Below are 23,836 nucleotides of genomic sequence, written 5' to 3' on the forward strand. Positions count from 1 at the left end.
CAGTATAAGGTCCCGGTTCAAGCCCCTGGCTCCCCACCTGTAGGGAAGTCGCTTCATAGGCGGTGAAGTAGGTCAGCAGCTGTCTACCTTTCTCTCCCCCTCTCTGTCTTCCCCTCCTCTCTCCATTTCTCTCTGTCCTATCTAACAATGATGACATCAACAACAACAACAACATTAATAACTACAACAATGAAAAACAACAAGGGCAACAAAAAGGGAAAATAAATAAATATAAAAAAAATTAAAGCCCCATACCTATGGACATCTAATCTTTGACAAAGGTGTCCAGACTATTAAATGGGGAAAACAGAGTCTGTTCAACAAATGGTGTTGGAAAAAATGGGTTGAAACATGCAGAAGAATGAAACTGAACCACTATATTTCACCAAATACAAAAGTAAATTCCAAGTGGATCAAGGACTTGGATGTTAGACCACAAACTATCAGATACTTAGAGGAAAATACTGGCAGAACTCTTTTCTGCATAAACTTTAAAGACATCTTCAATGAAACGAATCCAATTACAAAGAAGACTAAGGCAAGCATAAACCTATGGGACTACATCAAATTAAAAAGCTTCTGCACAGCTAAAGAAACTACTACCCAAACCAAAAGACCCCTCACAGAATGGGAGAAGATCTTTGCATGCCATACATCAGACAAGAGGCTAAGAACCAGAATATATAAAGAACTTGCAAATCTCAACAACAAGACAACAAATAGCCCCATTCAAAAATGGGGGGAGGATATGGACAGAATAGTCACCACAGAAGAGATCCAAAAGGCTGAGAAACACATGAAAAAGTGCTCCACGTCTCTGATTGTCAGAGAAATGCAAATAATGACAACAATGAGATACCACTTCACTCCTGTGAGAATGTCATACATCAGAAAAGGTAACAGCAGCAAATGCTGGAGAGGGTGTGGGCTCAAAGGAACCCTCCTACACTGCTGGTGGGACTGTCAATTGGTCCAGCCTCTGTGGAGAACAGTCTGGCGAACTCTCAGAAGGCTAGAAATGGATCTACCCTATGATCCTGCAATTCCTCTCCTGGGTATAGATCCTAAGGAACCCAACGCACCCATCCAAAAAGATCTGTGTACACATATGTTCTTGGCAGCACAATTTGTAATAGCCAAAAACTGGAAGGAACCCAGGTGTCCAACAACAGATGAGTGGCTGAGCAAGTTGTGGTATATATATATATATATATATATATATATATATATATATATGAATCCTACTCAGCTATAAAAAATGGTGACTTCACCCTTTTCAGCCGATCTTGGATGGACCTTTAAAAATTCATGTTAAGTGAAATAAGTCTGAAACAGAGGATGAATATGGGATGATCTCATTCTCAGGCAAAAGTTGAAAAACAAGATCAGAAGAGAAAACACAAGTAGAACCTGAATTGGAATTGGTGTTTTGTACCAAGGTAAAAGACTCTGGGGTGGGTGGGTGGGGGGAATACAGATCCAAGAAGGATGACAGAGGACCTAGTAGGGGTTGTATTGTTATATGGAAAACTAGGAAATGTTATGCATGTACAAACTATTATATTTACTGTTGAATGAAAAACATTAATTCTCCAAAAAAGAAATTTAAAAAATTAAAGCTTTCTTTAAAAAAAAAAAAAAAAAAGAATTCTCAAGAAAAACACAGATCCTATGTGCAATTACACTGGGTAAATAAATATCCCAGAAATGAGCCCTAAGTATTGGTGGGAAGCCCCCATGAAAACAGTTCCAGGGGTAGATTTAAGGGTCCTGAGCACAACCCAGCACCCAAATTTATTCACAAAGCTATTTGAAACTGGGAAATGTTATGCATGTACAAACTATTGTGTTTTTGCTGTCAACTATAAACCAATAATCCCCCAATAAAGAATTTTTTTAAAAAAGCTTTTATTTGATCTGTGTTTTACAGGAAACTGAGCCCTGCTGCGTGCTGCCCCTCCCTGGGTGACTACACAGGCTCTAGCCTGAGGTCAAGTCTGCTGAGCTATCTTCCAGGTGGCCCAGAAGCCCCAGGTGACAGGGGTGTGGCCATCATCATGCAAAGCCAAGAGGAGTGTGAAAAGCCAGAGCAGAGGGTGACAGGAGAGGGAGCATCTGCTGGTGCTCCCAGGAGGGCTGATCTCCACCTGCCCCTGCAGGAAGAGCTGGTTGACCCCACCCTGCAGGGCCCAGAGCCACTCCACGACTCACACTGGGGACCCAGCATGAACCTCCTGCCATGCTGTCTGGTCCTGGGTTGCTGTGTACATTGGAAAGAGATATCTCTCACCTGCTGCTAAGAGACTGGTAAGAGGCGAGACACCCTTCGGACAGACTCCTCTCTCACCCACCCCTGTCCTTATCCTGAAGGTGGAAGGAAACGGGACAAGAAGGACAACTGGTTTGGACACAGACCCCCTCCTTTTAGCTGCCTCCAAAAGTTCTGACTGGGGTAAGTTCCCCAAAACTGTCCAGTGACTACTCTCTTTTTACCTCCTCTCTCATTCACACACTCTGCTGTCCTGAGTGGTCATCAAGGCAAAGCCTTCAACAAGGCAGAGGGCCGTTTCTCCCAGAGGCTTTAGCAGAGTGATGGGTTCTGGCCCAGAAGGCCACACACAGTCTCCCTCAACCTTCCACTCTGCTATGCCCAGAGTGAAGGCTCTTGTCTAGCATTGTGCCCAGTCACCAGGGTCCAGAGGGAGACATGTTCTAAGGTATCAGGATATGAATGATGAAGAGGAGTGGGGAGTGGTGATGAAGCAAGAGAGAAAGTCAGCTCTTGTTGGTGAGCAACTAGGTCCCTCCCTTTAGAGTAGGGCCCGTCCTACCTGGAGAGGGATGAGGGGCTCCTTGTCGTCAATTTCGATGAGCACATCTTCCCCAGGGCTGAGCAAGCTTACATCATCTGTAAGGGGAGGTCAGGGGTGTCTAGGCCTGAGCAGAGCTTTCCTCTCCTCGGCCACAAGATGCAGCTAGAGAGCATGAGACCAAAACCCCTTAGCGTCTCTTTCTCTTCCTTCCACCCAGTTCTTCCTGCTCCCATCTTCCTTCACAATCCCTGTCTCCCAGTTTTTTCTCTGCCTGTCCTAGGGTTCCTGTCCTCCCTCCTCACCCCACGGAACCCCTTCATCTTTCTCCCTCACCTCTTCCCACCCCCAGTCCCACCTCTCAGTTCCCACCTATGGTGTGCCTGAACTAGGCAAGGTGATACCCCGAAGACCAAGCTCCCAGAACTTCCCACCCAGGTCCCAGCAGAAGGGAGCCTTCTGGACCATCTCTGCTGCCCACCCCATACCTGGGCCACCCTGTGGAGATGAGCTTTCTTCTGAGTAGGGGTCACACAGGAAGCTCTCCAGGGAGTGGATGGTGCACTGGCCCACCACGGGACGGCGGCCAAACTGGCGATTATCGATGACCTTGACCACAATGGGGGGACAGTAGAGCTCCTCCCGGGGCAGCATCTGGGCAGAGAGAGGGGGAAACTCTGAACCACAGACTGAACCTGGCTTTGGGGGGTGGGGGGGTCTCAGAGGAGAAAGAGATACCCTTCTGCCCAGGGCAAGCCTGAGGAGCAAAGAAGGATTCTAGGTGTGACCCCTGACAGCCACCAACTCAAGGTGGTGTGTGGCCGAGCAGATGCCACACAGCTCCTCTGCCTCTTGAATACAGTGTATAGAGACAGCTCCCTCACACACAAACACACACAGCTTCCCCTTCCAGATTCATCCAGTGCATCCCAAGCTAAAACAAGCCTGTATTCCCTGAACCTCCAGCTGGGGAGGAGGCCCTGGGGGCAGGGGGGAGGCTGGCCCAGGACTCAACATTTCTTCCAGACAGTCCCCCCCAAGTGGATACTCAAGAGTTGGCTTACAGACCTAGATCCTTCTCCTTACCACCCCACCCCCAGCCCCAAAAGCACTTTGAACACAACTTGAAATAATTTATAAGCTCTCCTTCGGTGGTGGCGTGGGCTCAGCCAAGAGGAGGCTCCTGTTGACAGCCACTGGGCCTGGAATTTCCAACGCACTTTCATCTAGCAACCCAGTTTCCTCTCCTTCTAGCTGCCTCGCTCCAGTCACTGGGCCCCAGAAGCCCAGGGAGTGAAGTACTTGGGGGCAAGCCCCTCAGCAGGGGCCCAGGCTAGAGGAGGACCAGGTCAGTGGAGGCCTAGAGGAATCAGGGATGGCCAGCACCCCAGAGCATCCCGGGGGGAATTCCCAGGGAGGAAGCCTGTTGTGAAAAGGGAAAAGGTCACAGAAGGGTGGAGGGGCCTCTACAGACTCAGTCTGGGATTCAGAGAGAAAGTTGACACCCTTGGTGCTGCTCATGGGCCTCTGTTCTTGCAGTGAGCAGATAATGAGACGTTCTGTCCATTTTTACAGGACAGTGAGGTGGGAGGGGGGGGCTGTGACCCTGCCAGGATCCTCCTGAGAGTTTTTGGGGGCCATGAAGATGTTCTGGTTGCCAGGACTGGGAGGAGATAGCAGGGAGATGGAGCTCACCACTTCCATAAACAGGGTGCATATGTCAAAGTTGGGGTTCTTGCGGAGGTTCTTGATGACACAGGACTGCACTGTCTGCCCCCCACACTCCACCACGAGGCTGGGGGAGGAGACACTGGCCAGCTGGTAACTCTTCATGTTCCGGAGGCCCCATGCCAGGATCTAGGATAGCAGTGAGGAGAGTGGCTAGAAAGACTCCAGGTCTCCGGAAAGGCTGGAATAGGGAAGGGTCCATGCTGGGTGTATCCACACCCCAACCCACTGCCCCAGGCCAGGCTCACCTCAATAGCTGTCCGCTGGAGAACTGGCTTGATGTTCTGAGGCACCATGTAGACATTGGCCTCCCTCTGAGGTGGGGGGTAGGGCAGGTCTGTGTCCTCCTCTGACTGCAGGGACAGCAGGAAGAACAAGACTCAGGAGGGAGGAATACCAAGGCAAAGGGACAAGTAGAGGGAAGATCAAGGGAATAGGAAAAAGGATGTATATGGAGAGACACAGAGGCAGACAGGCAGGAGGGCAGTGGGAGAGGCAGTGCCGGCCAGCATCAGCTTCTCCAGGGTGACAGCTCAAACAACAGGATCCAGGGCTCAGGTCACCCTGTTTCAGATAGTTTCCAGTTTGCCCCTCTCCTATAATGCAGGTTCTGAAGTGCTCAAGAGCTGTCCAGGGTTACACACTCACATACACACACACACACACACACACACACACACACACACACACACACACCTGACTCCGCTGCTCCATCTCTGTCTCTCTCAACCCCAGCACCCATCTCTGTTGGTTCTCCCATCTCCTGGCTCAGACCCTCCAAGTCAACAGCTGCCCTGGTGGTATACCTCCACCACCCACCCCGACACCTGCCAGACCCAAACCACACCTCTTGCCCCTGTCCACCATGAGGACAGAATACCACCTCTGTGAGGCAGAAAGAGTATTTATAAATAGAAGGGCCTAGAGAGGTACTGCCACAAAGCAGGACAGTGTGACAAAGATTCCAGCAAAGACCCCCTGCTCTCCCACCGTGATCATGAAGAACTACAATGGGAGGCAGGCAAGCCAAGGGAGATAGCACTGCTGTGGACTGAGGCAGCTACTGAGTCTTGTGGTGTCTAGGAACACAATCCAGGGCTGCCTCACTTATTGAACTAAATAAGTAATGGCACTTCTTCTGGCTCAGGGTTCTCATTGAAGTGTGACTATTAAAAGTCATCATCCAGGGGCCAGGTGGTGGTGCACCTGGTTGAGCACACACGTTACAGTGCACAAGGACCCTGGTTCAAGCCCATGATCCCCACATGTAGTGGGGAAGCACCGCAAGTGGTGAAGCAGAGCTGCAGGTGTCTCTCTGTCTCACTCCGCCTTAATATCCCTTTTCACTCTCAATTTCTGTCTACATCTGAAATAATAAATAAACTTTCTTTCTTTTAGTTACCACCCTGGGCTGGTGAAATAGCTCACCTGGACAGAGTGCTGCTTTGCCATGCACGTGACCCAGGTTCAAGCCTGCCCCCACTCCACTGAAAGAAGCTTTAGTGCAACAGTCTATCTCTCTCTCTCTCCTTCCCTTTCCTTCTCCCTCTCCCTCACTCTCTGTGTCTCTGTGTCTGTCTAAAAACTAAGTAAGTGGGGGGACTGGGTGGCAGCACACCTGGTTGAATGCACACATTAAAGTGTACAAGGACCTGGGTTCAAGTCCCCCGTCTCCACCTACATGGAGAGAAGCTTCACTAGCAATGAAACAGTGCTGCAGGTGTCTCTCTCTCTCTCCCTCTCTATCTCTCCTTCCCTTCTCAATTTCTGTCTGTCATATCAAGTAAATATTTTAAATTTAAAAAATAAATAAGTGGGGCTGGGGAGACAGCATAATAGTTATGAAAAAGACTTACTTGTCTGAAGCTCTGAGGTCCCAAGTTCAATCTCCAGCACCACCATATGGTAGAGCTGAGCAATGTTCTGATCTTTCTCTCTCTGTATCTCTCTCATTAAAAATAAATATATAAATAAATAAATAAAATGGTTTTGAAATAACAGTAAAGAGACAAATGAAAAATAAGTGTTATCAACCTCTCAAGGTTAGAAGAGGTCTTGGCTCATGGAAATTCTTCACAGGACTGCTAGCCCATGTGGCAGCTCTATAACAATTAGAGAAAGATGTCTTGTTTCTTAAGATTCTTGACTGCCATGTCAGGAAAACCATGTTATTTTACTAGTGTACTGGAACAAGACACTTTACTGCCACCTACTGGAAAAGTTGCTACAAGCAATACTAAGGTGACGCTCTGCACTGGAATTCGCACTGCCTTAGACTCAGTGCTCTTGTGCAGTGCACAACCCACACACCCGTCCAAGGAAGGTTAACTATGATTAAAGGGGCTGTTTTGGACACTTTACAGAAGTTGCCACACAGAACTTCATTTCACAAACAGCTGAAAGACCAGATTCCTCCTCCAAGTGATCTGTTTTTGGGTTCCCAAAAAAACTGTGCCTCCATCTACAGATGCTTGGATATTGATGGAGGGAATGGCTGGAAAACAGAGACTTACCAGCTTTCTCCCACCTGCACCAATCATCAGCTGCTACACCTACCTGGCCACACCCTGAAACTTCAAAAAGTACAGTGCTAGAACCAAGTCTCCCTTCTTGGCTCAGCCCTGCCACCTGTTAGCACTCAGGCAAATCACTCAGTCTCCTCATTGAAAAACCTGGGATAACAACTCCTTTCTGAAGCTGCTGTGAGAATTCACTGAAAACACAGAGAGTCTGGCACAAAGGAGGTGCTTAGTAAACAGTAGCGATGACAATGATCACTGTGGGTAATTCTTGTCCTCTTCCCTCATGAGCCACCGTGCAGAAGGAAGGATTTGTGTTGCTCAACTGACTAAAACACAGGTACCATGGGGGGAGGCAGAAGGCACAGGGCAGTCATGAGGCACAACTTCAGGGGGTGCTGTGCTCAGCACAGTCCACGGGACCCATGCTGGGGCAGAGGTAGGGCCTGCACAGCCACCCCAGTTGCTGGTTGTGGGAACCCCCAGCTTGATGTCCACATTTGGCACTCCAAGGCCCCCAGGACAGGAGCTGTGCCTCCGGCCTGCCTCTTTCAAGAAAAGGCCATCCCTGAAGACCTACCCACGGACTGCTGAACACTGCTCCTGACCCAGTAGGGGGCCCTAGGTCAAAAGCCAGCAGTGAACAGGGGGCTGGGGGGGGGGGGCAATTGGCAAGCTCCCTGGAGGAGAGACAGGAAGACCCAATATATGGCTTCCATTCCTCAGAATATTTCTTTCCCAGTTTCCAAACTCTTGATAGCTTCCCTGTGATTCCACAACCTACTTCATGCTCACATTTCCTTCTTTCTTTTTGTTAGTTGACATCAGGGTTATCACTGGGGCTCAGTACCTGCATGATGAATCCATAGCTCCCAGTGGCCACTCCCCTTACCCCTCGCCTTCTCTTTCATTTGGTAAGACAGAGTGAAATGGGAAGGAAAAGAGAGAGAGCTGCAGCACTGCTTCAGCACCAATTAAGCTTCCTCTCTGCAGGTGGGGAGTGGGGGCTTGAACCCTGGCCCTTATGCATGGTAACATGTACATTCTACACTACCGCCTAGCCTGTGTTTATATTTCATCTTTGTTCCTGGGCTTCCATGGTGGTAGCATTCCTGTCTCTTGGAGGTCATGCTCGCCGTTTTCAAGAACCTGCTCAGTGGGGAAGAAAGGGACCAAGAACTCAAGAAAGAAGACTCCAGTCCCGTTCGGAAGTGGCCCTGGAGGAAGAAGGCAGGTGCGCACAGCTGTGAGACGCCAGGCCCAGCGGAAGCGGGAAGGAGACACAAGCAGAGACAGTGGTTAGTTTTTGCACAGGAGGGCAGTTTCCTAGGCATCATACTCATAAAGGCCATCATTATCCACCTGGCTGTCCCCAGGGATCCCCTGCCCTCTGTTGCCATTCCCCGAGATCACAGCCCTTCCCACCAGCACACTGCCACCACAGTCCTCTGCCCACCTCCTGGTTTTCTATTCTGTCTGCTGGGTCCTTTCCTTCCCCCCATTTAAAGATAGTCTCTCGAGTGCTGGTGAGATAGCTTGCCTGGGAAGGTCTCTGCTTTGCCAGGTGTCCCACCCAAGTTCAAGTCTCTGGCTCCCACAGCATTGACGGGAACTTCGATGCTGTGGTATCTCTCTCAGTCTCTCCCTTTCTGTCTGAAAACGTCCACCCAGAGCAGTGAGTTCTGGCAATGGCAAGAAAATAAATTAAAATAGACAAACAAGCACAGCCTCCAGTGTGCTTTCTGGAAGTCTCTCTCCCTCTGCTCTCTCTTGTTCCTCCTCACTTACATCCCAGTGCACTCTGCTTTTGCCCCAGAAACCCACTTGCCAGGAATGTCTCTCTCCAAGGTGACAAGGACTAGTTTTAGCTCAATTTAAAGAACATTCACTCTCATCTTACCAGCTGACAGTGTCCTCCTTCCTAGCACTATCCTTCCGGTCCCACACCACCAGCCTCTGCCTCCCGCCCATCTCTGCTCCATCTCCCAATCTTTCTGCTCCCAAGCTCTGAGTCCCAGACCCACATTCCCAATGTCCTACCACTCAGTGCACCCCTGAGTCCTGCTGACCTCTCAGCCTCAACTTGTTCAAAGCTGGGTTCTCTAGACCTGCCCACATCTGTCCCGTCAGGCACAAAGTTCAGTGTCACCCTCAGCCCTACATCTAGCCCAGTCACCATGTCTGACATGTTACTGACCCTTACCAGCTCTGTCCCAAATCTGCCTCCTGCCAGTGGCCTGGCTTCTCCCTGATGTGGGGTAGGCTCCCTCTCTTGCCTGGATCTGCCAGAGTCTTCCTAACTGATCTTCTCTCATACAACCCCCTAATAACCATGGTGTGCCCGACCCTGCTGCCAGGGGAGCTTTCTAAGAAAAATGGCATTCTCTGTAGAGAGACCTGTGGCTGGTGGCTGTGGCGATGGCTCAGCGGGCAGAGTGTGTGTTTTGCAAACCTGAGACGGGATTTGACCTCTAACACATACGACCAGAGAGATGCTCTGGTTTCTCTCTTTATTAAATAAACATTTTCTTTTAAACCTTCAGGATGAAGTTTAAACTCCTCCACATGGCCTCCAAGACCTCCTGTCATCATCACTCCTGCTGACTTCCCTGGCCTCACCCCTTACCAGACAACAGCTCCCTCTGGGCCCCGGGGTGGTGAAGAGACACCTCCCCAGACATGCTCATCACATGTCCTTCTGGGGACCAGCAGGGCATGAGCAGTTCCAGGACTCTGCCTGTGAGACCTGAATTTGCTGGTCTTCTGTCTGCAGTGCTCTCCTGCCCACTTACCTGGAGACCTCTCACTCAGATGCTGGGGCTCCATCTAAATCTGAGTCCATGTGGCTCCCCAAGGAGCCTGACTTGCTGCCACTGAAATCACACTGCCCTGTGCCATGCCTATGTGTCCACTTGTCCCTGGTCCCTGCTTAGGCTAGCAGGTATGAATTCAGAGACACAGCTGAATCTCCTGTGCAGTAAGCAAAGGACTGAATGGAGAGAGGAAGGCAGGAAGGAGGAACAGCCATGCAAGAACAGCTGTGTAGATGGAGGGCTAAAGAGACAAGTCCATCATGTTTCCCCTCCTGCCCACACTCTTGTCTACTCCAGTGGGCCCACCCAAGCCCTCCTCCCCAGTGCCTGCTCAACACACCCTGTTTGCATGGGCTTCCCTAAACATCACCCTGAATCTGACACACCACTCAAGGCTCAATTCAAGCTCTCCATCCTCTAGAAACACACACACACACACACACACACACACACACACACACACTCACACGCACAACAGATGCTCCAGAGATCTCACAGATGAAAATCCTGCAGGCCCCAGCCTGACAGCTGACACCTCTGTCTGAGTCACTCAGCTCTGCCCTGTTCAAAACCAGCTGAGGGACAAGCCATCTTCCTCCAGGACAGTGACTCCACTCTCACTAGGGGTTGGAGACACTCTGGGAACCACAGTCCTCAAGCATAGTCATATAGCATAAGCCTTGTTAGGTAATCCACTTCTGCATTTTTCTTTCTTTTTGATAGGACAGAGAAAAATTGAGAGGGAAGGGGAGAGAAAGGAGAAAGAGAGAGAGATACTTGCAGCACTGCTTCACTGCTCTTGAAGTTTCCCACTGTGTGTAGAGACTGGAGGCTTGAACCTGAGTCCCTGAGCATAATAATGTGTGCACTCTACAGGGTATACCAATGCCCAGCCAAGTGAAGCATTTGACGGATGCCCCCCTCCCACCCACCTTGAATGCAGACTTGGCCAGGGACTGCAGCACTGATGGATGAAGTCTTGCCAGGAGGGTGAAGACCCAAGACAGATGCTGCCATCAGCGCAGAGCCCATTCTCCCTATGATCTACCCTGCCCAGTGGGAGTCCAGTACAAGAAGGTACAGTCCTGAGCCCTGAAGGGCCTCTCCCCGGGGCCCAGGTGGGGTACAATGGCAAGCCCTCCAGACAGCTCACTCAGCCCTGTCTCCAGTAGCCCACAGACACTCCCCTCACCCAGTGGGGTGCAGTGGGAGAACCCTCTGGACACGCAGACCCTGGTTCCTAGGAGCTACAGGGGAGGGGGCAACAGGCAGCTGGGAGGGCTCGGTTGTCTGCCTGCCCCACCCAGCTCGTTAGAAACAACATGTTGCTCTAATTACACTTCCCAGGAAAAACAGTGTTTTAAATTAAGGCCTTGGGGGAGGGATGGGGGGTTGGGGGGGCCACTGGGCTAATTTTCCCAATTGCAAAACACCAAAAGTTTTCCTCCTAGTGAATCTGGGGGTGCAAAAGAGTACCTCATGTGCACCTCACACCAAACGCCTAGTGCCTGGATTTGAAGGGAATGGCTGGAGTGGCATCTAGGAGGCCCTCTGAGATTCCCTCAAAACAGCTCCTGGAAGAGCCCCAAGGGTAACACTAGGAACCACACCCAACCCCCAAATGGGCAAGACTGTGAGACCCTACTCTCACCTCAAGGGGTCCCCAGTGGGGCCTTCCCCTGCACCCACTCTGCAGTACAGGTGACCTGGTGACTAAGGAATCCACCGGCACCTTTTTGCTATGTGTATAGACAGGTATGTGTGCGTGTGTGTGTGTGTGTGTGTGTGTGTGTGTGTGTTTGTGTGCATGTTCTCCCGAGTGCACACACTCGAGTACACTCACTCGTGCGTGTGCACACTCTCCAGTTCTCAGGAAATCTAAAATTGCAGCTTCTTTGAACTCATTCCCCTTGGCAACAGGGACCGCCTTTGTTCTCCAGACAAAAAGGAAAAGAAACGAGACAGAGGGCTCAGAAGAGGCGGGGAGAAGGAGGGAGAGAGGGAGCTGAGGCCAAGGAGCAAATGAGAAGAGGGAAGCACAAAGGGAGAGTGGGGAGAGGGCGGGCGAGGCCTACAGGGCCTCAAGAGAGGAAGACAGGCAGGCAGGGGAGCTGGAGGGATGCTCCCTCTTCCACCCAGACTCTCTGCAAACCCCTGGGCCACACTCTTAAAGACAGCACCCAACAACAGCCCTCTCGCCACCAAGAGCCCCCAGTGAGAGCACTCCAGATAGGCATTAAACCGGGAAAAGTGGGGGATTCTACTAGCCCACAAACTAACCCCAAGCAGTGGTGTGCACCTCCTGCCCAAGGCAACACAGCCTGGCCAATCCTACCCACCCTTTCTGCCACTCCCTGCCAAGTCAGTGTCACCTCTCAAGCAAGCCATCCCCACTGTCCTCAGCTGAAACCCTCGTCTTACTCACACTGTCTCCTCTACTACCTGAAAGATGCTCCCCACAGAAGAAGCCATTCTGAGACCATCCCTCAGAGCCACAAAAGCCTCCTAGTTGGTACCTCCTTCCACCCTCAGGCACAGAGCCACTCACCCTGCAGCAGCCAGACAGCCCCCCCAACACACCCAGCTGCCCTGGGTGCTCCCATGTGGCTTCACATGGCCCTCCCAGAATATTGGAGTGCCTGAAGATCAGAGCAGGAGCCTGGCGGGTGGTTGGATGGAGGACACATAACAGAAGCTTGGCCACAGCAGAGAAGACAGAAAAATCCCACTAAGGTGTCAGGTTTCCTGCAGGAGGAACTCAGCCTCCACCCAGCAGCCCCTGGAGATTGTTAAAACCAAATGAAAAGACCCGGCATCTTGGCTTGAGTTTGGCTTTCAAGTGCAGGGACAGTGGCTAGACTAAGTGGCTAGGTCCCTGGTATCTGGAGAGGAGCTTACGGTCATCATCTGCTCTTCAAGGTTTGTTGCCTGGACTGGCTGGTCCTTCATCCACCTGAGCCCCTGACCTTCAGGGCCTTTTGGCTCAGCCCTGCCCAGTGCCCAGCACACCTTGGGACTTCGATCTCCTATGGCCCTCACCCACCACCACCTTCAGCCTGTGGCCTGGCAGGGCCTGTATCAGGCTCCCACAAAGCTGCAGATGTGCACTTGCTTCCTGACAAGGAGCCCACAGCCAGATCCCTGCTCCTGGAATCTGAGCCCCCACTGTTCCATATTGCAAATCCAGTGACTTCAGATTCTGAGTGTGTGTGTGTGTGTGTGTGTGTGTGTGTGTGTGTGTGTGTGTGTGTGTGTGTGTAATAACTCATCCCTGGGCTGGGTCTTCTTCAGAGCAGGCTGTGGGTTTGGGCCCCAGAGTGCTCTCAATCAAGATCGAGGGCTCCACGCTGCCTCCCTGCCCAGCACTCTGCTCCTCTTTCCAAATCGGCAGTCTTTCGCAACTGCAGCCAGCAGCGGGAGGCGGCCTGTCAGGCTCAATTAGGGACAGCTCACTTGGCAGACCCCACCTCGGTCTGGGAGTGTAAGGAAGTGAGGTAAGGGGCTTGAGGCCTGCCGAGCCCACAACCTGACCCTGAACTGCACATCCAAGTTGCACCAAAAATGTCAAGTAGTATCTACTCCCAACCTGGGAATTCCCTGACAGTGGACACAGCTGCCCCTTCCTGGCCCTCCTCTGCCCAGGGCTCTCATTCATGTCCTCCTGCCCAAGTCTCTGTCCCCCCCACTTGCTCCTGAGGACCAGCTCAGGGGTGCACAGGAGGCCCCACAGGATTGTGTTCCTAACCCCCCCCCCATGGCAAAGGAGATAGACTTGTTTCCTCTGAATACAAACCCCAAACTTCTCTCAGAACCTCAGAATTCCCAATCTGCTCAGCCCCCCAGACCCATCAGACCTGAGCTGGTGCTGAGCCCCTTGGACCAAACATGTAGGTTCCCTGCTTTCTTCCTGATACGTTGCCTGGCTAATGCTGCCTCCACCTGAAAGGCATTATTTTTTTCTGCTCTGACATCCTGCAAGCATTTTATTCTTGAAAACATGCCACCTGGTATTCAGCCAAAAGAGACTCTGTGTGGATGCCCAGGAGGTCTGGGTAAAGCTGATCTCCAAAAGGGTAGCAAGCTTTCTGAGGCCGGAAGCAAGCCTGGACATACCCCAGACAGCCCTGAAGCTACACAGAATGGAGGGGTGAGATTCAGAAAGGGCTCCATTGGGGCTGCAGGAACCTGGGATATCTGGAGCACTGGCCTGGAGGCTAGCCTCCACCACCCTGTCACAAGCCACAGCCTGGAGGGTCCCTACTTACCTCTTCCAGGATCATTGGTGCTCCCTGCATCTGGACCACACCACGAGGCAGTGAGGGGAGAAAGTGGAGAGAGAAATGCTCACGGTGAGTGACAGGGAGCACTAGGCTGGAGCACAATCCAGCACTCAGACACCACCCTAACAGTATCGGACAAAAGGAGCACCCATCGAAGACCACACAGCATGCTTTTTCTACATGAACCCCAAGAAAAGAGATTCAGTGGTGTAGGTGAGATGTGCAGAGGGATGGCTTGGAGAGAGAAGAGCACGAGTTCCAGAGCCCGACATCTCTAAACTTGAATGGAAAGGGCAACAGGGGAGGCGGGTGTGGGAACGACCCCAGGCCCTGTGCAGGAGCCCTGGAGAGCAGACAGGCCAGGATCAGAGCTGGCTACTCCTGCTGGCCTGTGTGAATACGGAGAGACCAGAAGAACCTAGATGCCCACAGGTGCACAGGCCTCAGAGTGGGTGACTGGATAGGATATGAGAGGAGGGGCAGGTGGTAGCACACCTGGTTAAGCTCACATATTGCAATGCACAAGGTTGCAGGTTCAAGTCCCTGGTCCCCACCTGCAGGGGAACAACTTCACAAGCGGTGGAAAGGGCTGCAAGTGTCTCTCTGTCTCTCTCCCTCTCTGTCTCTCCCTCCCCTTTCAATTCCTCTCTGTCTCTATCCAATAATAAATACATAAAAGCATTAAAGAAAAGATATGAGAGGAAAGAGGAGATAAATGGGAGCAGATGGTGGGTGCTCAGAGGGTACAGAGGGGCCAGGGGAGTCTGAAAACCACACTGCTGCCTTAGCAAGCCATGGTATCAGGTTTTGTTTTGTATTATCTTTATTTATTTGTTGGATAGAGACAGCCAGAAATCGAGAGGGGAGGGGTGACAGAGAAGGAGAGAGAAAGAGAGGTACCTGCAACACTGCTTTTCACCACTCAAAAAGTTTCCCCCTGCAGGTGGGGACTGGGGGCTCAAACCCAGGTCCTTGCACATTGTAACGTGTGCTTAACCAGGTGAGTCACCCCCCAGCCCCAAAAGCCATGATATCAGTAAAAGGTCTATAGCCCCATCTACCCTCCTCACCCAATGGGGAAAGTGAGGAGCAGGGAGAAGGGACCTACTGCTAGGGGAGGAAAGAAGCCCACTTAGATAAGATTGACACTGCGAGCCACTGAACCAGACATGCATCAGGCCCCATGCAGAGTCAGTCAGTGCCAGGCACTGCACTGCCCACCGAGCTGACAGAAGTAGCTTAAAGTGAGACCCAAGAAGCTGTGTTTCTAACCAAGTATGGATGCTGATGCCACTGGTCAGGACTACACTCGCTCGGAGAACCACCAGTCAAATCTGTAGTTCTAAACCCTGGCTACACGTAATAATCCCAGGGGCAGCTTTGAAAGTAACCAGTGTGAGGGGTGAGAAATTGTGTTTGTCTGGCTTGGGGTACAACCTGAGCACTGGTAGATGTCTGTTTTTTGCTACCAGGGTTATTGCTGGGACTCCGTACTTGCATGACAATTGCACCATTCCTGGTGTTTTTATGTTTGTTTATTTGTTTTCTAGAGAGAGAGAGACAGACAGAGACACCTGCAGCACTGCCCCACAACTCGTGAAGTTTCCTCCCTGCAGGCGGGGATCAGGAGCTGGAACCTGGGTCCCTGTGCACTGTAATATGTATATGCATTCAGCCAGGTGAATCCCTCACTGGTAGCTTTTAAAGTTGTACCAAGGATTCCAACATGCAATTCAGCTGAAAGACACAGGGCTGGATAACCCTGAAGTTCATCGATTCTGAGAGTCTGTGGTTCTCAAACTTCTCAGTAGAGAGCAGAAGAGGCCTGAGTTAGGTAGAGACTCAACCCTGCCCACCTTGTTCCTGTCACCCAGCTGGAATCCCTCTATGCTTAGAGGTGAGGGAGAGGAGACAGTGTGTCTGATAGCCCTTCTGACCCTGGGAGGAAGTTGCTAACACAGGAAAGGGGACAGTGAGCCTAAAGAAGGTAAAACTTACCTCAAAACCAGGAATGTGGTGGATGGCCGGCTAGGGGGAAGAGCAAGAGAGCTGTGGTCAGGCACTGCTCACCCAAGACCCCATCACCCCTTTCCCTCAACTGTGCCAGGCAAATAAATCGTCAACAATGAACTGACACTCCTAGAGCATGGCTGTGATCAGGCTGCCCAAAGGTTCGTACTCTTTTCCAATGGCCTGGAGGCTTCTTGGAGATGCTTGTAAATGGCAGGCAGAAGCCAGGAGGCTGTGCGGGGCCCTCCACACACTTCATCCAGGGTAGCCTTACTTCTCCCTGGCTGTGTACAAGGGTTAAACTAAGAGCAAGTTTAAAGATGTGGGTCTAACCCACGCCCCTATTTTAAAATAGGGAGGTGTGCAGCCCACAGTCACACATCCAGGCCATGACAGAGCCATTTCAAAAATGGAGGCTCTATCCTTACCCACTTTTAAGGGTCCTCTAAGGCAGCCCCACCCTGAGCCAGATCACAGATGTCGTCCTCTCAGAAATCACATCAGGACATGACCCGGGGGGAAAAATAATTCCATAGCCAGAGGGTTCAGATGTGCTGTCAGTCTAGATTCCAACATTCACCCTGATGTCACATGGTACACTCATCTGGGGTTCAGAAAAGATGTGCAAACCAGCTCTGGCATGAAGCCCATCCTCCAGAATGGTCCTTCTGCCCTCCCCCACCTGCCCCCACTGAATGTAGCGTCCTTGGCCTCAAGCCCCCTGCCATGGGAGTCTCCCCTGACTGTGCCACCCTCCTCCCCACCACAATCCCTGCCTCAGCTTCTTGGATCCAGATATAAACCAGCCTCACCTTTTTCCTCTGGATGAGCTCAAATGAGGCCAGCAGCTCACCCGCCGGCTGGCTACCCCTGGTCAGTGGGAACCAGGCCAGCCGGGGTGTTCGTTCCAGACCTGGCTGGCAGATGCAGCGTCCCAGAAACTCATCTGCACCCTAGACCAGAAGTGGAGAAAGAATAGTCCATGTCCCCTGGCTCGGGGCTCAGAGTGGCTGGGGAGTGATCATCAGGTCAGTTCCCTATGAGGGCCTGGGAAATCAGAGCAGCCCCTGCTGCAGGTGCTGAACTCTGCCTTCCTGAGAAGGACACAGGGTAGCACATGGGTAGCCTCTGGCTGCTCGGCTTGCTGGGTTTGAAATCCTATCATTTGGGAAAGTCCCTCTGCATGTCCAATCAGCATGCATCCTCCACTTCTAATCATCCAAGCCCTGAGCCCATTAAAGACCCAACTGGCAGACTCCTAGCATGTCTCTAACATAGTGCAGGGGGTTGACAGTTTCAAGAATTTCCATATCTCCTGTCCATTTCTCTTTTAAGCCCCCGCCCCTTAATGTGTAGGTGTGGAATCTGCAACTGTGCATCTCTGATTCAATGAGTCTTGTGAGAAAAGTGTGCTGTCTTACTATGCCTTTGCTTGGGTACCTTTCATGGCTCCCCAGTGCCTTGAAGAGAGACTTCTGCTACCCTTCACTGGCCTCTCACCCTTTTCCTGGGCCATTTCCCTCAGTTACCCTACCCTGTATCCTTCTCAGCCATCACTCACAGCCCCACCCAAGCTCAGCTTTCTGTTTCCCTTGGCCTCCTATCATGCTTTCCTGAGGACCAGGCAGCTGACAGAACCTAGGACTCAACCCAGTGGGGCCACAACTTCCCAAGCCCTGACTCCTTGCCCACAGCCCTCATCTGAAGAGATCCAGAATGGCACTGGGAGGCATCCATTCTAGCAGCCATGAACACCTTTCTAGCTGAGAACTCCCTGAAGAGTCATTCTAGTGTGGACACCTGCTCCTGCATGAATGACTGCAGCAGAGGTCACAGTTAGCACACACCCTTCAGACTGGCACCTGTCACATACTGAGAAGGACTCTAGCAGCTCTTCCATTCCAGGTGCAGCCCCTTAGCTGCTGGGTCATGGACAGCTGGGGAGAAGGGAGTCTTTGTAGACGGGCAGTGAGGAAAGCAGACACTCCCAGCAGTGGGCAGTCATCACCCTATTTGACTTCGCTCACAGTGAAGTCACCCCCCAAGTCCCTGGAGTCCACTCACCTAGAGGAGACACTGGATTTCACCTGGGATTCTCCCAACACTGGCCTCAGGAGACAGATGGGCTCAGGGAAACAGAACAAAAGCAGAGGGAAAGACAGTGTCCTGTGAGGCTACCAGACTGCCCTGTACCACCTCGTGCCCTTGCTTCTGCTTAGTCCCCTGGCCCAGAGCCCTCTGGATCCTCCCATCCAAAAGGCACCAAGCCTTGAGCCCTCCTTCAGATAGACCCTTCTTTAAGTTGTCGTTCTTCTCCTCCAAACCGCGCTCATCTCTCTTTCATCAGCCACACTCCCCAGCCAGGCCTCTCTTCCTCGGGTACTTCATATCCTCATTCTAAAAGACTACTCTCTCCTTATCAATTCTCAGCTCCCCTAGACCTGCCTCACACTCCTTTCTCCCCCTGCTCTGCCCTCTCCTGTCTCTCACCTGTCCCCTTTGCCTCCTCCCAACACCCCAACCCCACATTTCTTTAGGACCTCAGTCTTCCTCACATACCAGGCCACAACTTATCCTCCTCTTTCTTTCTCTCTCTCTCCCTCTCCCTCTCCCTCTCCCTCTCCCCCCTCTCTCTCCGTGTGTGTGTGTGTGTGTGTGTGTGTGTGTGTGTGTGTATGTATGTGTCTCTTTCAAACACTGAACACTCTACACTCTAGAACCATGTTGCCTAGTATCAGAGCAACCAGTCTTCTGCCACTGTTTAAATTTAGTTTAACTAATTCAAACTGAGTGAGACTTGAAATCCTGTTTCTCAGCTGTGCTGTCACAGTTGGGCTGCTCAGAAGCCACATGTGGCAGGTGGTTCCCAGGTTGCACAGCACAGTGAAAAAGCACTTCCCTCAGGCCATTGAAATAGCTCATTTAGAGTGCTGCTTTGCCCTAGGTTCAAGTCCAGTCCCCACCACACTGATGGAAGCTTCAATATTATAGGGTCTCTCTCTCTCTCTCTCTCTCTCTCTCTCTCTCTCTCTCTCTCTCTCCTCCCTCCCCCTCCCCCTCCCCCTCTCCCTCCCTCTCAATACAGAGGTAGAGAGAGAAAGAGATCGAGAGAAACTTTCCTCCTCACAGAGAAGCCTGTCTGTCAGACAGCTTTGCTATAGGAGACTCCACCCACTGCCCCATCCCTGCTGCGTGTCACCCAGGAACATGCTGTCTCTGCTCTGTGAGTCTTGACTTCCACTGAGGCTGAGAAACCCACCCACCCCACAAAAAAGAAGCTTTTCTATCCAACAGACAAGCACTTAAGTAATGTTTTGGGATCATTCTGACTTTGACGGGGATGACTCTGATGGGGAGATAGGACTGGCCTGGGATTTTTTAAATTAAAACTTTACTGATCTACAGTTGGTTTGCAGTATTAAAACAATTCAGGGCTGCACCTTCACACCTCCAGGTGTATACCGCACCTACCACCACTTGCAGAGCCATTCCCACCACCAGACAGACCCTCATTGCCTTTCCCATGGCCCGGGATCTTGCAAGAAGGTCAGAGGTGAGAGAGAAAACCAGCTCTCACACCCACTGCCACACACCTGTTCCAAATCTGGACCCTCCCTGCCTCAGACACCATAACTGTGCTAGCAATCCATTTTTAATGTCTCTAAAGCGGGTTTAAGCATTCCATCCCCTGTGGGGCTAGAGGGAAGGCCAGCAGCCCCCACCTCCGAGCACCCATTTGGTTGGAACCCAGTCCCTGGAGGTGATGGGCAGTGAGGGAGAGAGGGAGGGGAGGAGGGAGCAGGCGTGGACTCACGTAGGTGTCGTGGTCATACAGCTCCACCACAACACTGGGTGGCTGCTCCTTGATGCTGGCTGGCTCACCAAAGATCTCGATCTCATAGAAGATAAGGGTCTGGTCCCAAGTGGGGTTCAGGGTGTTCTTCACCACCACCGTCTTCTGGCTCTGGTGCAGGAAGGACACAATGGCGTAGGGATCTGTTGGGGGGGAGGAGTGAGACACCTGCATAGGAGTCACAGGGCCACAAAGCTGGAGCAGGGCTGTGGCTGCCACCCCACAGCAATCACTTTCCCGATAGAGACCTCTGCCCCAGGGGCTCTCCCTGACCTCGGTGGGCCAGCTGGTGGGCCACCACAGGGACCTGGGTCTGGGGTCCAGGCAAATTGCCCAGGAAAGCCATTAGTCTCTCCTTTCTGGGGTCTTCCCTGGGCTGGCTCCCAAGAGCAAAGTCCAGCTGGAGGAAGTGAGTGTCCCAATGGCTCTTTCATTTACTCATGAATTTATCTGACAAGTATTTCTTGAGTGCCTTCTACATGCCAGTCTAGGGGGTAAGAATACAACTGAAAGAAAACTGCAATCCATGTCAAGTGAGCAAAGCCAAAAGAAGGATGAATCCCAGAGGATCTCGCTCATAAGTGGTACTTAAAAAGCAAGGCAAGAAAAGGGAAGCAAGGCAGAACAGAGGATGCTGGACTAGAGTGTGATGGTGGGCAGGGTGTCAGGGACCTAGTACACGATAGTGAACAAGGACTTGGGTTGACAGTGGGAGTAGTGTGCAAACACCTCTCACACATAAGAAACTGTACCCCAGGGGCTGGAGTGATAGCATAATGGCTATGCAAAAGACTTTCTTTTTTTAATATTTATTTATTTATTCCCTTTTGTTGCCCTTGTTGTTTTATTGTTGTAATTATTATTGTTGTTGTTGTCATTGATGTTGTTGTTGTTGTTGGATAGGACAGAGAGAAATAGGGGAAGACAGAGAGGAGGAGAGAAAGATAGACACCTGCAGACCTGCTTCACCACTTGTGAAGCGACTCCTCTGCAGGTGGGGAGCCAGGGGATTGAACCGGGATCTTTACGCCGGTCCTTGCACTTTGTGCCACCTGCACTTAACCCGCTGCGCTACAGCCCGACTCCCACAAAAGACTTTCATGCCTGAGACTCTGAGGTCCCTAGTTCAATCCTCAGTCCCTCCATAAGCCAGAGCTGAGCAATGCTCTGGCCTCTCACTCTCTCTCTCTCTCTCTGTATCTCTATTGTTAAAGTAAATATATAAAATATTTTTAAGAAGAAGTGTCAGGTGGTTGTGCACCCAGTTAAGCACACACATTACCATGAGCAAGGACCCAGGTTTGAGCCCCTGCTCCCCCTCTGCAGGGGAAATGCTTCACAAGCAGTGAAACAGGTAGGTCTACAGATGTCGATCTTTCTCTCTCCCTTTATATTTCCCCTTTCCTCTCAATTTCTCTCTGTCCTATCACATAAAATGGAAATAGAAAAAAAAAAAGGGGGTGGGTGGGGAAGAGAATGGCCGTCAGGAGAGGTAGACTCATGGTGCCAGCACCAAGCCCCAGCAGTAACCATGGTGACAATTATAACATAAAAGAAAAAAAGAAACTGAACCACGTGTCAACAGCTGTCCTGCAAGCCATTATTTCGTCCCATAAGTCAATAGAAGTGTGAAATCACAATTTTGATAGGTGCTTTGAAGAACAGAGAGAAGGTGCAGTGAATTGCTGGGGCCCGGAAAGCAGCGCCTACAGCTGTTGGTGCCAGCAGGCTGGCATGCCTAGGCCTGCATCTCAGCACCCCACTCAGCCATCTGGGTCTAATCTCTCCTGTGGAGACTGGTCTGGGTGGGGGAAGCAGGTGCTGGGGAAGCTACCACAGGACCCAGGTGGAGATGGGATGCCTGAGATGTGCACTCACAGGTGCTGGTGAGAAGCTCGTGGACTCAAGCACTCTTTAGCAGTGGATGGTGTGAGATTGAATAGTGGAAGAGGACCCCCAAGACCCCCAAACTTTTTGCCAGCCTACCAGCCCCAGTCACTGTCCTGGGACTCAGCCACTAGTCAGCCCCAAAGAGAACTGGGAGTCACTAATAAAGATTCTAGGCCAGAGGTTCCAACATGTGAGCTTCCAGCAGGATAGTTCAACGGTTTACAGACTGCCAGGCCCCAGCCCTAGAAATGCTGATTCAGAAAGTCAGGGTGAGGTTTGAGAATCTATATTCCTAACAGATTCCCAGGTGGTGGTGCCTTCTGAAGCCACACTTTGTTTTTGTTTGGTTGGTTTGGTTTGGTTTTTGCCTCCAGGGTTATCACTGAGGCTCAGTGCCTGCACTATGAATCCACTGCTCCTGTGGCCATTTTTTCCTTTTTTTTTTTTTTTTTTTTTATAAGACAGAAGGAAATTGAGAGGGGATGGGAAATAGAGAAGGAGAGAGAAAGATAGAAACCTACAGACCTGCTTCACAACTTGTGAAGCTTCCTTGCTGCAGGTGTAGGAGAAAGCCCTTTGAAACTGAGCAGAGATAGTCTGGAAGAGGAACAGAGGGTTTGGAGGAGGAAACTCCTCCAGCATCTCCAGAGAGGACATCATCCTGGGGACAGGGTCTGGGTTGCTGCCACTCTGTGAGACTTGAGTGCAGAGACAGGGAAGCCGTAAGTGGTGGTGTGGAGGGGGTGGGGACAGAAAGCTGCCAGCTGCCATGCTAAGATCTGGAAGGCTTGAGCCACTGAGCCCAGCACATACCCTTGACCCTTGGCCCCGTTCCATCCTGCAGCTCCTTGCAACCTCCCAGCCTCACAGACCAGAACGGCCCCAACCCCATGTGACCTCAAGATATCCAGCGCTAGCAAGTGCAGCTACAACCCTGAGGTAGGGAGACCACACTCACCCCACAAAGGAGAGGGGAGCAGGGCAGCCTCCCTGGCCAGGAGGAAACCATGGCCACTGTGCAGGAGATGACAGAGCAGGTGATAGAGGGGAACAGCTGAGATGGGAAATGGGGGGAACTTCCATGCAGGGTCAGAGGAGCAGAATCCATAGCTGGCACCTGAGGATCTAGCACTACGGATGGGAGGTGTCTGGGTGGGAGGCAAACACTATGGGCACACACTGGCTGGGGATGCTGGGAGGCAGCCACCAGCCTGAGACCAGTGCATCAGCCTTTAGCCACAAAAGCGTGGGAGGTCAATCCTGGAGGGCTTCCTGAAGGAATTAGGCTTAAAACCTATTTTTCAGGTTTTTAGGGGATTCAGAGAGGGCACGAAGAGACTCTTGGCAGGAGAAAGAGCAGCAACCACAGGCCACTAAGTCTCACCACCCCCACCTGGTGGGAGCTTTGCTGGTAGGGGCCTCTCCTCCCCTGCACCAGGCCTGGCAGGGCTGGTCTGGAGCCCTCCCTCCTGCCCCTGGCAGGGCCCAGCGGCGTCTATGCGTTTAATGAAACCGTCTGGCTGTGATACCATCAGCTCCAAGCTCAGCAGAGAACCTCTCCCCGGTTCCAGTAAGGAAAAGAGGGCGCGTTCTGATAAATAAAACCATATTAGAGAGCCCGCGAAAAAGCCCCTTTTGTTCCCACCCCCAGCACTCCCCGACGCTTTATTTTTATAAGTGCACGGGCCCCAGGCCGTCCGCGTTTACACAGAGATCACAATTGCACATTGTAGCTGCTGCTCGCCCGTATTGGTGTTGGCAGCACCCCCCACGCAGGCCCCAGGAGCTGGCTGACTCCTTCCAGCAGCCTCATCAGCTCCGGCAATGAGCTCAGCGTTGGGGGGAGTGGGGAGGGGGCGGCTTTCAAACAAAATTCACCCAGACCCACACACAGGCCCCACCCGCCCAGGGGAGGAAAAAACACACAACAAAG

General features: G+C 51.6%; 1 protein-coding gene across 17 annotated transcripts in view; it reads right to left on the minus strand.

Annotated features, from left to right (window-relative positions):
* Positions 1-23,836, minus strand: part of DYSF (dysferlin) — a 272,723-nt gene that overhangs the window by 75,845 nt on the left and 173,042 nt on the right. For all 17 annotated transcript variants that reach the window (XM_060187109.1, XM_060187107.1, XM_060187114.1 and 14 more), the window contains 8 exons: positions 19,975-20,156; positions 16,973-17,113; positions 16,149-16,178; positions 14,136-14,165; positions 4,787-4,891; positions 4,506-4,667; positions 3,299-3,464; positions 2,832-2,908 (listed from right to left, as the gene is read on the minus strand). In XM_060187109.1, the coding sequence (XP_060043092.1) occupies positions 2,832-2,908; positions 3,299-3,464; positions 4,506-4,667; positions 4,787-4,891; positions 14,136-14,165; positions 16,149-16,178; positions 16,973-17,113; positions 19,975-20,156 (893 nt within the window). The remainder of the gene's footprint in view (positions 1-2,831; positions 2,909-3,298; positions 3,465-4,505; positions 4,668-4,786; positions 4,892-14,135; positions 14,166-16,148; positions 16,179-16,972; positions 17,114-19,974; positions 20,157-23,836) is intronic.

Source organism: Erinaceus europaeus, chromosome 3, assembly GCF_950295315.1.
Source record: "Erinaceus europaeus chromosome 3, mEriEur2.1, whole genome shotgun sequence".
Taxonomy (NCBI): Eukaryota; Metazoa; Chordata; class Mammalia; order Eulipotyphla; family Erinaceidae; genus Erinaceus; species Erinaceus europaeus.